The sequence below is a fragment of the Aythya fuligula genome, chromosome 8, assembly GCF_009819795.1.
Source record: "Aythya fuligula isolate bAytFul2 chromosome 8, bAytFul2.pri, whole genome shotgun sequence".
Lineage (NCBI taxonomy): Eukaryota > Metazoa > Chordata > Aves > Anseriformes > Anatidae > Aythya > Aythya fuligula.
Window position 1 is genome coordinate 14,711,914 of NC_045566.1, and position 11,700 is coordinate 14,723,613.

At 41.2% G+C, this 11,700-nt stretch overlaps 2 protein-coding genes across 2 annotated transcripts; one reads left to right on the forward strand and one right to left on the reverse strand.

Moving 5' to 3' along the window:
* The first annotated feature begins 545 nt into the window (after positions 1-545).
* RPF1 (ribosome production factor 1 homolog) lies at positions 546-6,385 on the forward strand. The gene is made up of 9 exons (XM_032192791.1): positions 546-712; positions 790-846; positions 1,640-1,720; positions 2,135-2,230; positions 3,119-3,272; positions 3,831-3,913; positions 4,777-4,958; positions 5,038-5,164; positions 5,968-6,385. The coding sequence occupies exons 1-9, from the start codon at positions 563-565 to the stop codon at positions 6,007-6,009; spliced, it is 972 nt and encodes a 323-aa protein (XP_032048682.1). The 5' UTR covers positions 546-562; the 3' UTR covers positions 6,010-6,385.
* Positions 6,386-7,296: 911 nt separating this feature from the next.
* Positions 7,297-10,949, reverse strand: GNG5 (G protein subunit gamma 5). Its single transcript, XM_032192391.1, has 3 exons — positions 10,816-10,949; positions 9,688-9,843; positions 7,297-7,536 (listed from the first exon to the last, which is right to left on the reverse strand). The coding sequence occupies exons 1-2, from the start codon at positions 10,894-10,896 to the stop codon at positions 9,718-9,720; spliced, it is 207 nt and encodes a 68-aa protein (XP_032048282.1). The 5' UTR covers positions 10,897-10,949; the 3' UTR covers positions 7,297-7,536; positions 9,688-9,717.
* Between the last annotated feature and the right edge of the window lie 751 nt (positions 10,950-11,700).

Consider the following 11,700-nt stretch of genomic DNA (forward strand, 5'->3'; position numbering starts at 1 on the left):
CCAAGCCATTCTGTAATTCTATGACAAAATGCCATAGCAGCTTCCAAGCAGATGCTCGCCATGAGTTAATTTATTCGTGCTCTGTGACCAAACGCCTAGAACATGTGCATGCGGGAAAGCACAGCAGGCTCAGGATATAATATATGCAATGTATGTAAACCCGCCAGCGTATCGTGTTTGTTGAAGGCTTCCCATCTCCATGTTGTTAAGCCTGATTATAAGGTGCGCTGCGGTGCTAATTTGTATTAAACACCTCTCATCTTATCGCAGGGTCTCTTCCCTGCCGAGCACTGAGCTGGGCTGTTGTGCAGGTACCCCAAGTGAAACAACAACAGGCCAATGCCCTTGCCGGCCAGCCCGGTCCCGCTGCCCGCCGCCGGCCCCACACAGCCGCCGGCCCCTGCAAGCAGCCTCTGGGGGCGCAGCTAGACCGTAAGCACCGGCCCCGCCGCGCACGCGCCCCCCGATCCCTGCGTGCTGGGAGTCCGCGCAAGCGCACAGCGCGGGGTCCCGGCAGCGAGGCAAGATGGCGGCCGGCGGGCAGGCGCCGGGTGGCGGTAACATGGCGGTCGGCGGGGCAGGCGGGGAGCGCGGTGCGGAGCCGCCGGCCCCGGAGCGAGTCCTCTTCCCGCCGACGTTCAGCGTGTCCGAGATCAAGAACAAGCAGCGGCGGCACTTCATGTTCGTCCGCTGGAAGCAGCAGCAGAGGAAGGTGGGGTAGGCGGGCGGGCGGGCGCGGAGGGCGGGCGGGAAGGCTTGGGCCGCGCTAACGCCGCTGTGCCCCCGCAGGAGAAGCTGGCCCTCAGGAAGAAGCGGAGGAAGGAGCGAGAAGCCCTCGGAGACAAGGTGAGAGCTGCGGTGAGCGGCTGCGGGAGCGAGCTGAGCCGCTGCCCGGCTGTTTCCCGACCCGTCCAAGCCTCTCGGCGCGGGTTCTCAGGCGTCGTGTAGGTATAGCTGGGAGTTACACTCTCATAAGCAATACCCTTATAAACCATAGCTAGGAGTTGCACTCTCGTAAGCAATATCCTTATAAACCAGAGCAACCGATCTGCCCAGCCCCTGCCCAGACCAGTTGTCTGCTTTTTTCAGCTTTAAACAAGGGTTTGGCATCTCTTCCTAAACTACTTCTCAAGCATAATGAGTTTAAATAAGTTGTGAGGTCCTGTATTACCATAATTTTACAATAATAAATGGGGCAAACAATGTATCCTCTTTATTATTAAACTGTAGGTGTCAAGGATATAATATATTGCTGTTGGAAGTGGATTTTTTTTTTCTTCCACACTACAAAAGATAGACAAATCTCTCACATCTTGTTTTATTTTGTTTGCTTTGGAATTGTGTTTCATTCATTACAGTGGAATTAAGCAGTGTTGCTGTTCTAGTGATGCTTTTCATCTGCGTGATGCTCTCCCTCCATGTGATGCTCTCAGGCATTCCAATACTTAGGAGTATTTTTAATCAAATGATGTTGCTAGTGATGCCTATTGACGTTGTAACTTCTTTTTTTAAAAGTTGGCACAAAATTAAAAAATATTTGTAATTCCATGTAAAAAGCAATCCCATGGTAGCAAGGTTTATGCATAGAACTTTAAAGGTACGTGAATGTGTCACATTAATAAAACTACATTTATTTTAGGCACCTCCAAAAGCCGTTCCGAAGACTATTGAAAATCAGAGAGTTTATGATGAGACAACTGTAGATCCCAATGATGAAGAGGTAACTGCTTGAGTTTTGCATATGCTATTAACATTTTTTTTCCAAAGAAGCAACTTAAAATGCATTGATAAAATTTATTATTCTTTATTCTCCTACTAAGGTGTTAATGAATTAATTTTCACATGATGGGTTCACTAAGAGGTGATGTCCTTCTTTCATTATCTCCAGTAGATAATCGCCTTTTGCATTACTGCTATTGATAGCAAAACCTGACAACTTCTGTTACGCTAGACTCTTCTGAATGTAAAAACCATGTGTTGCAATGAATAGTTACATGATAATCTTGTTGAATTGGGATTTTTCCGATTAAATTCAGTTTCATCAAAAGTTAGATTAGATTAGTTAGGTTAGATTGAACAATTGTTCTTCAGTTATTTCATATACGGTAGATTTACAAGACTTCTATTCTTGCAGGTTGCATTCGATGAAGCGACTGATGAATTTGCACCATACTTCAACAGACAGACAGTTCCCAAGATTCTTATTACAACGTCAGACAGACCTCGTGGGGTTTGTATGCTTTACTTGGAGTGTTCTGGGCAATGAATTGGTTATACGATACCAAGTTATAAATACTGTGATTGGTCAATGACATTTTTGGTATAGAAATTACTTTTAAAAACTTTTTGTAGGTTCTGTGAGTAGACAAAGAAAACTTGATGGCCAGGATATACTTTAATGTTAGATTCTTTTTGGTCACCAGTGCCATGCTTTTGGTTCTAGCACTGTTCAAGATGGGTGTAATTTAACTGGGAAGATTGAGTTTTTTGTCTCCCGACTATGGTATGATGTATAAGCCCGTGATGACTCCATACAATCTTATATAGAAAAACCACCAAACTGAAAACTATAGCTTCCGTGCATTTGTTTTTTCTGTTTAATTTAGTGATTCTCAAGAGCCTTTGTGTGTATGCAGTCTATTAGTTTCTTTAGCACTGATTGTTTCCTTCATTAAAAAAACCCTTGTGTTTATGTTTTTGTATGCAGATGATGTGCATTAGGTACATCTCCTAATTAGGGAGATTTCTGACACCTGTGAAAACTTGTAAAAGAAGTGGTTTTAAAAACTGGAAGCAGTACGCCTCAAGCAGTTTCTAGAGAAACTTGAGCATAACTCATAGGGGTTATGCTTTCATAATTCTCCTGTTTTACTGTGATTGAGAAGAAAATAGTACATTACAAAAAAAATAAGTCCCTCATGTTCTGTAGTCTTGACTACAAATAAATTTTCCAGTGACTCAAAAAAATAACTTGGTAGCTTATCTTCAAATGGTTTATTATTTCTAATATCTCTGTAAGCATCAAGGAGGGCAGTCAGAATAAAGAATCCTCCATCTCCCCTGGTATTTGAATTTGGCATTGTATTTACCACATTGCAATTTAACTCATCTTTTACAGAGAACAGTGAGGTTCTGTGAACAGTTGTCTACGGTTATACCTAACTCGCATGTCTACTATCGAAGAGGATTAGCTTTGAAAAGGATTATTCCACAATGTATTGCGAGGGACTTCACAGATTTAATCGTCATTAATGAAGATCGTAAAATACCAAGTATCCTTTGTGTAAATACTAAGATATTGTTAAATAGCTCTAGGCGTGCTAGGAGAGAAACTTTCTAATTAGTGTGTGTCTAAGATCTACATTTTTCTGGATTTTTCTTCACTGTGCAGTTTACAGGGTAACCGCAGAGTTAAAAATCACTGTGTCAACTTGAGTATTTGATGGCTAATGGAACTTCAGATTATTAAAGTGCTTTTTGTTTTAGTTTGTAGTGTATGGATAAATGTTGCTGTTGCAGTAAACTTAAGAGTTTTTTAATAATCTTCCTTTTTGATCAGGAAGTTTAGTTTTGCTGACTTGATAAATAATTACTGAGAAGGTAATAGAAGTTACCTCTGGTTAGCTTTTGAAACAGAACTTAATATCCATGTGTCAGAACCCTAGCTAACTAGTTAATGAATGTATTTTGGAGAACATAATGGAACCTTGTTAATGTGGCATAGATTATGGATATAGTACTCTAGTGTCATTTTGCGTTTTACAGAACATGTTCCTCTGTTAACTACATGTCAAATTTTACCAGCTTTTTTTTCTTAACTCTGTGAACAGACGGTCTTGTTTTAAGTCACTTGCCTGATGGTCCTACTGCTCATTTTAAAATGAGTAGCGTCCGCTTGCGTAAAGAAATAAAGGTGAGGCTCTAAAAAAATCAAATTATAGTCTGTGGTTTAAAAATAAATATGTTCAGTCTACTTGCACTGTCCAAATGGATTGCAATTTTTGCAAGATTTAGCTGATCTTGAAAAGTTGCTTTTTCATAAGCTAACAGGGGGCCAAAGAGCAGTATATTCTACTTCTGTAGGCAGCTTACTTCAAATTTCATAGTTACGTGCTGAACTTAGCTGTCTGCCAAGTATTTTTATAGCCATATCAATAAATACCAGGGAAAGCATATACCCAGTGTAAATACAAGATAGGATATATATATATATAGAAGTAAGTGGTATGCAAGATTTCAATAGATGCAGTTCCTAGTCTTGAATAAAATGTAGTCTTTCTTATTCTTACAGCCTTGTCACCTCTTCTGAAGTAAGTATTGCTTACTTAACCCAAATAACTTGCAGGAAAGTGTTTCTTTTCCTCCTTTTTTGAATTAAGTACTTTTTAAATGTAATCTGTATTTATTAAGGACTGTCCCATATACTGCTAGTTGGTATGTACAGAGATTTTCAGCATCCTGTTATAGGTAGTCCGCTTACAGACTGATTCTTTGCTGTAGTGGGTGCAGTCAGGAGTGGAAGTTGGTGCAGGAGAGAGGAAATAAAAAATTATTTATTTGTGATTTTTCTTTAAATTTTTAGTGTTAAACCAGAGATCCTTATGTTACCACCTTCTGCTTTACTTGCATACAAACTGTTCCAAGAAACAATTAGGAATGTTACCAGGTCCTGCTTGTCTTCACCCTGTTTTATTTCAAACTTTTATTTGATAATGTATTAAAATAGTTTTGCATACGATGTATTATTTGCATTCTAATCTATTATTGTATTTCCAGCGAAAAGGGAAGCAGCCTACAGAACATGTACCTGAAGTCATCCTGAATAATTTTACAACACGACTTGGCCATTCTGTTGGTCGCATGTTTGCTTCTCTCTTCCCACATGATCCTCAGTTCATCGGAAGACAAGTAGCGACATTTCACAACCAGCGAGACTACATCTTTTTCAGATTCCACAGGTGACATTTGGCCCAAAACTCTTGAATGGGAGATAATGTTCTTATAACTCAGCACCTAATCATGCTTTTTTCTCTCAAGGTATATCTTCAAGAGTGAAAAGAAAGTGGGAATTCAAGAACTTGGGCCACGTTTTACATTAAAGTTGAGGTCCCTTCAAAAAGGAACCTTTGATTCCAAATTTGGAGAATACGAATGGGTTCATAAGGTATGTCTAAGTAATACTACGCCTGCTTGGGAGGGGATAATGAATCTGACATGAAATGTAACCAGAAATCTCAGCCTAAAAAAAAAACAGTATATGTATAAATGCACTTCTCAAAACAGATGTAACATTGAGAGGTATTTTTGACAAATATCTGAAGTAGAAGCATTCTGCTATATAGCAAGGATGGTAAGTGCCAATATTCCAAGACAACTTCCTTGCAGCATGTAAATTCTTTAAAATATACAGATACAAACAAAAGTGAAAAATGTTCCTCTGGTGTAAGTTATTACTGGAAGCCTAATAAGCTTGATTAAAGGCATTTTTTGTGCAAGGTTAGTGCAAGAATTTTTATCTAAAAACAATTAAAGCAGTTTGTATGAACATTAATTCTTATATTCTGTTTGGTATTAATGCTGACTTTTCAAAATCTTCAAGTAAAGTGGAAGTATTATCTAACGATAAATGGCTTTTCCAGTCATTTTGCCTATCAACTGCAATTGCATGGTAAAAACTTAGAAGAAAGTGAGTATTCAAGCTTTATCAGAAGGAAAATTCCAGTATTTCTGCTGTAGTCCACGATATGTATAATCTTTGTTTTAAAGACACTGAGTCTACTGTGTGTAAAGACTTCTCTAAGCAACTGATCTCCAATTTCTCTCCCTTATTAGTCCTGAAAAGCTGAGTATAGAGACTCACCTACTCTGTGATGTATTTCACTGCCTACACTAGTCTAAATTGGAGCAGTCATCTTTGTATATCATTGCTTGAATTTGTTGATTAATATTTTTTCTTTTAAATTTCAGCGTCGAGAAATGGACACAAGTAGAAGAAAATTTCACTTATAACAGACAGCTACCTGCCAGTTGTTGATGACCAGAAATGTGTCTTTGAACTATGGATCATCTCAAACTCAAAACTAGTAATGATAATGAACAGTATCTGGCTACAGAAAGACAAACTGTAAACATTAAAACTTTCTACAGGAACAGTTCAAGTAGGACAGCATATTTTTTTCGTCCTATGGTTGCAACTAAATCAGACGTGACAAAAAGACTGCTGCTTTTTCCAGTTTAGCAGGAAGATCTATGGTAATCAGTAGCCTGTAATTTTGCTATCACTGAAACTTTGTCATGACTGCTGCTGTGCTGTGGAGTTAAATTATACTTTACTGTGCTGAAGACAAAGTATTTTGTTAAAAAAATATTATCAGAATAAACTATTTTTCACTTAACAGTTTTTTTTTTTTCTGTTAAGCAGCTAAACTGAGGTGTTGCACATCTTACTAAGGTAAGAGAGAAATATTTTGAGATGCTAACTTACAGTATGCTGTTCTTTGACAGTGCAGTGTTACTTCTCAAAAAATGGTTGCCTGCATAGAGAACATTGAGAAAGATGTATGCAATGTGGGAAGTCTTAACAGTATTTAATTCTTTAACATCTTGCATAAAATAACTACATTGCTTAAATGGGGGGGGAGTGAGGGGCTTGACTATTACGGGTATCACTCTTCTAAATACTGTGATACTTAGAAGAAATGCATACTCAGAACAATCCATCTAAGAAATTCTGATGGGAAAGAATTCATAAAGCCAGCATTGAGCAGGTGAGATTTCCGAACAGGGTTTTTCTCAGTAAAATTTTAATGTTTTTTTTTTCAGCCTTGATAGCTGTATTTGAGTGGGTATTACCTGCAGAGTGAACTTACTGTTCTGCCTTAAGTTTGCACATTCACTGGCAGCTTAAAAGCTCAGTTTTCTTTGAATTATTTTCTTTCCAATATGTAGCTATAACAAGTGCTTTTTAGTATTAACCTGAAGAGCCCAAAGTAAGCTATCTGCTCAATAGAATTGCTCTTTAAAGAAAATCATGGTTTTATTACTCTTCGTCTTTATTTAAGGTGTATGCTGTATAGCTAATTATTTTTTTCCTGTTCTATTTCTATCATGCTTCTAAGAAGCCTCATTGTTTTATAAGAATATCAACCCAAGGCAAACTTGCAGCAGCACAGAATATTTAGACTGATATGCTCTCTAGCTGCTGCACAGTGATGTAGTAACTGGTGAGGTATCAATTTATCTAGAAGTGAATCAATTTCTTACAGTAATGTCAATGCCAAACACTTTCATTTTTTGTCAAAACATTTTTATTTTTTGCTTGGTATATAAAACTGATTCCCACATGAAACAGAAATATTGTAACTAGCATACAGTTCATTCGGAGAGGTAGATGGTAAGAGGTTTGATAACAGTAGCAATTTTACAGTTAGATTTGGCACATTAAAGCTAAGCTTTTGTATGGACTTCAAACCAGGCCACTCCTTGAGGCACTCTGCCCCTACAGACATCAGCAGCTAGGTAAAGATGCTAAAAGATCTGAAAAACAAAACCAAAATGAGGTAGTTAGAGATGTATGAAGCCTAAATGAAGCAAATGTCTAAGAACATGTACCTTTAAAGTATGTCATAAGCAGCTAGGTAGAAAAAAAAAATCTAAAGCTATTTCACAGAACTTTAAATTACAAAATAAGCTTTTAAAAAAATAAAGCTAGCCCCAGGGGTACAAGAATATAAAGCTATTACAAAGGAACTGAACTGTAGTGTCTCCTGGAAGCTAAATCTTTAGTAAGGCAAAATAAGTTGTTCCCTGTCACTTGATGCCTACAGAAATATTGAGCATCTACTTCACCATTGAAAAGCAGGGGGAGTCTGGGTAACTAACAAATTACACTTCCTCTTGGTTCATCTTGTAAACACAAGGATTACAACTAAGAAATTACCTACTTTGAGGAAGTGCTTAAACAGTGAAGGAATAAAAATTTCCATGTAGGTAGCGTAACTAAAATTGCTGTTCTAATGACTTTTGGCCCATAACATCAGCAGAAACAATCGTTCCATTGCAGTATCTGAAAACAAGGGCTATAATTAAGAAAAAAATATTAAATCTGTTCTGCCCATTGTGTGCACGTGAAAACAAAGTTATTTCGTGACATCCATACTATGTGGCAAAACTCAGGGGGAACGGTATGTGGCACTGATTCAACCCTAGCATATTTGGCTTTTTATAGGACAGCAGTCCATAATGCTTGTAATGATTTTGTCTTTCTTGAATTACTGCTTAAAGCTGAAGCGACAATACTGGAGGCACAACTCAGTCCCGGAATACTATCTAAGAACAGTTTATAAAATGCATGTTAGAAACAACTTCAAAAGCTACATGAACTCTAAAACACATTTCAGTGACACTGCTGTAAATCATTCAAGACAATGGATGGAATGTGTAATGGATTTTTTTTTAAATCATTAAGTATAGACCTCAATATTGTTATTACTCTGCTAGCTTTACTAGCATGAGCCACCTTGTTTGTACACAGACTATTTGGAAGTTTTTATAGTCTGCTTGAGAGTAGTGAATAGCTGCCAAACAAGAAAGAAAGACTAACAACTTAATCAGATTGTGATCGCCTTTCTTCAAAGCTACCTACATAACACAGCCTAACAAACTACAGTTCTTTGGGTGATGTAGGTCCACAGCAAAAACAGAATTGTTAAACCTTAAGATTCATAATCCTTAGAAATCTCATAAGCTGTGGTCAACTGCATATCAAGTGATCTGAAAATAACATTTACTGTCACACCCTGGTAGATGGAAGTTGAGGCAATAGGAAAGAGGGACATGATGATTTCCATGCATTTCCTATGTGCAACATATCAAATCATTGTGACTCAGAGTCTCAGTAAGACATGTGGAGCAAAATCTAATCTCTATAAACTTTAGTCTAAAATGTAATCAGATTTTTCAAACAATGACAGAGTAGTCATTTTCACAATGATAGCAGCAATGTTAGCGAACCTGTAAAAAGTTTAGGAATGAAAATCCAAATGTGTATTCAACCGTTTCTAGTTATTTAAACTGCTGTTCTTGGTTTAGTCATATATGAGTCACTTGAGAAGCATATGGGCGGTGATCAAGTTTTTGGACCCAATGCTTCTTGGTTTAGATGTCAGGGCATGTTCTAGAGGGGATAGGGACCCTTCTTTGAGACAATCACTAACCTATCTTTGAAAGAGCTGTCTGAGAGTTTAAAAACTAAGTCCTAAGAACTAAAGTCTGCTTTACCTACTACAATCAGCGTTCACCACATATTTCTTCAGGAAAGTAATCCTATGTGAGAAGAAGGAAATAACACCCTTAACACAGAAGGAAGTTGCAGCAGAACTACTTTACAGTCAGGTCAGACCATATAGCAGCTCTATAGTAGCTAGCCCCCACTCCTGCTGCTGCAGCAACAGAAACTGGTCGAAGCTCTGCAACACTTAAGTACTACTCTCAATACCTGTGAACAGCATGTCTAGTATAGAGCTACCTCCCACAATATGGGAAGAGAGACCCAAAATGGGGATCTAGACCAATACCAGCTGCAGAAGTCAGATGACTTCTGAATACTTTTAACAAAGGCAGTCTCACTTAAAGCCAGCTATTTTTAATGACAGAACAAAGTGTATTGCTCATAATTCAAGAACTTACCACTGAAAGATACTAAAGTAGTCCACATAATTACAAAAATGAACAAACTTTCTGGGGTCTGAATGGATTTGTACTTGATGACACTCCTGTCAGTAGGGGATCATGTTGTGCATTCTGCAGGCAGAACTGCTTCAAGTCCGCTGCGGCCTGAGAAACCTAGTCATAATAAAAGCAGGTATTAATTAGGATTCACTGAACATCCTCTTTACAGAGGATGTAACTGCATCAAAAATACAGTGCTGTTAAATGATTTGGCAATACCGCATAAGTAGGTGTTTTACGGTAACTTCACTCTACTTTTTTGGTTTGTCAGTCAAGAAGTTTTGTGGTATTATAGAAATAATTTGGAAAACTGATGTTATGCCTAAGTGTGAAGCCTGAAAGATGAGCGGTCTTGAAAATTGCTTTGTTAAATACACAAAGACCCGTATTCTAGTTTAAATGTTTTTTAAATGGGGCCTGTAGTTTAAGACCCTCTACTGAATAAGCTGGCATTTTATCCTCCCTTGGAAGGCTATCCTCAGGCTGAGATAGCGTACGTATTTTATTTTTCATAGGCTGCACCTAACAACAGAAAAGCGCAAAAACTTCCTTGCTTTTCTTTGATGTAACTCCGAACTTGGAAGAAGCAATTACAAACTCTCAACAGCAGCATCCCCGCTGGTATCCTGTCCGTGCGGTTTGCTCAGAGCTCCTCTGGTTCGGCACGGCCCGGTGGAGCCCCGAGAACGCCCAACGCGGCGCACTCCGTACGCCTGGCAGCGAAGCCTCCATTTCCCAGCCCAGCCGAGGCAACCTGTTGCAAACCCCAGCGGAGCGGCCCGCCCGGCCAGCGCTGTGCTGGGAGCAGCCCCTTCCCAGCGGCAGGCCATGAAAGGGGCAGCAAGGCCCCTCCGCGGCACTCGGGGGGCCAAGGGCAGCTGTAGGAAGCCACAGGGCCCGGCCCGAGCCCCGGGGCAGCGGAGCCCCCGGGCCGAAGCTCGGCCGCCGCCCAGGAGGGCCGGAGGGGAGCGGGCGGCTCCGGCCCCCGCCCTGCCCCGGGGACTGCGCCGCCGGCCCGGCCGCCCCTCGGAGCGCGGCGGGGGCGCGGTCCCCGGGCGGTTATGGCGGCGCGGCCCCGCGCCTCACCTTGACGCGCGTGACGCTGGCCTCCAGGCGCAGCTGCTGCACCACCTTCTTCATGGCCGCCACGTTGGAGGAGCCCGACATGGTGGCAGCGGCGGCGGCACACCCAGCACCAACTTTCCGGCGCGTCCCAAACTCCTGCCCCGCAGCGCCTGCGCAACCGGGGCCGCCGGCAGCCGCGGGGGGCGCTGCGGGGCCGCTGGCAGCCGCGGGGTGGGGAGCGAGAAGCACCGGGGGCTGCCCGCAGGGTGCTGGCTCGGGGCCCGCCGGGGAGCTGGTGCCAGCCCGCACCCCTGCTGTGGACCACCGCTAGTCCGGCCTGTGCGGCTGGGGCGCGTCGCTGAGGTGTCCGGGTGTCTGCGGAGAGGACCCTGCGGTCCGGGAAACAAACAACATATATATGCTTATCTATTTACGTGTACAATGGATTCTATGAGAAAGTAATGTTCGTTCTAAGGTGGCAAGTCTTAGTGATAGTATCAAGCCAAATACGAGCTCGAAACTGATGTTTAGAACTAACAAATGATGTTGTTAGCTTTACTTTTGTGAACTTGTTTGGCTCTTGACTACAGTCTAGGAGGAGCTCAATATTCTCTGCAGAGAGCACCCAAGAGTGACCACCAAGCCTGGAATGGCATAGGTGGCACATAGCGGTACAAAGTGCGACGTCTTGCCTATGTGTACGGAATACAGGGAGGAACCTGGGCTGTAACCTGCCTCATCTTTGCTTGGGAGTAACCGAGGAGAAGTGATAGGAAGGTCTAGTCAGGCCATTGCTGAGATCTCATTGTTCCCATAGCAGTGTTAGGGCAGAGCCCAGGTAGTTTATGGAAGGGTTTCTCTGATGCGGTTGCCTGCCACCACCAAGTTTCCGTGGCGTGCTGTGTT

What these genes read in the sequence shown, in the direction of transcription:
- RPF1 (XM_032192791.1), top strand. Translation starts at nt 563, where the DNA reads ATGGCGGTCGGCGGGGCAGGCGGGGAGCGCGGTGCGGAGCCGCCGGCC. An exon ending in TAGATCCCAATGATGAAGAG is followed by an intron (nt 1,721 to 2,134) that starts GTAACTGCTTGA and finishes CTATTCTTGCAG; the next exon opens with GTTGCATTCGATGAAGCGAC. An exon ending in AATACGAATGGGTTCATAAG is followed by an intron (nt 5,165 to 5,967) that starts GTATGTCTAAGT and finishes TTTAAATTTCAG; the next exon opens with CGTCGAGAAATGGACACAAG.
- GNG5 (XM_032192391.1), bottom strand. Translation starts at nt 10,896, where the DNA reads ATGTCGGGCTCCTCCAACGTGGCGGCCATGAAGAAGGTGGTGCAGCAG. An exon ending in CCAGCGTCACGCGCGTCAAG is followed by an intron (nt 9,844 to 10,815) that starts GTGAGGCGCGGG and finishes TATTATGACTAG; the next exon opens with GTTTCTCAGGCCGCAGCGGA.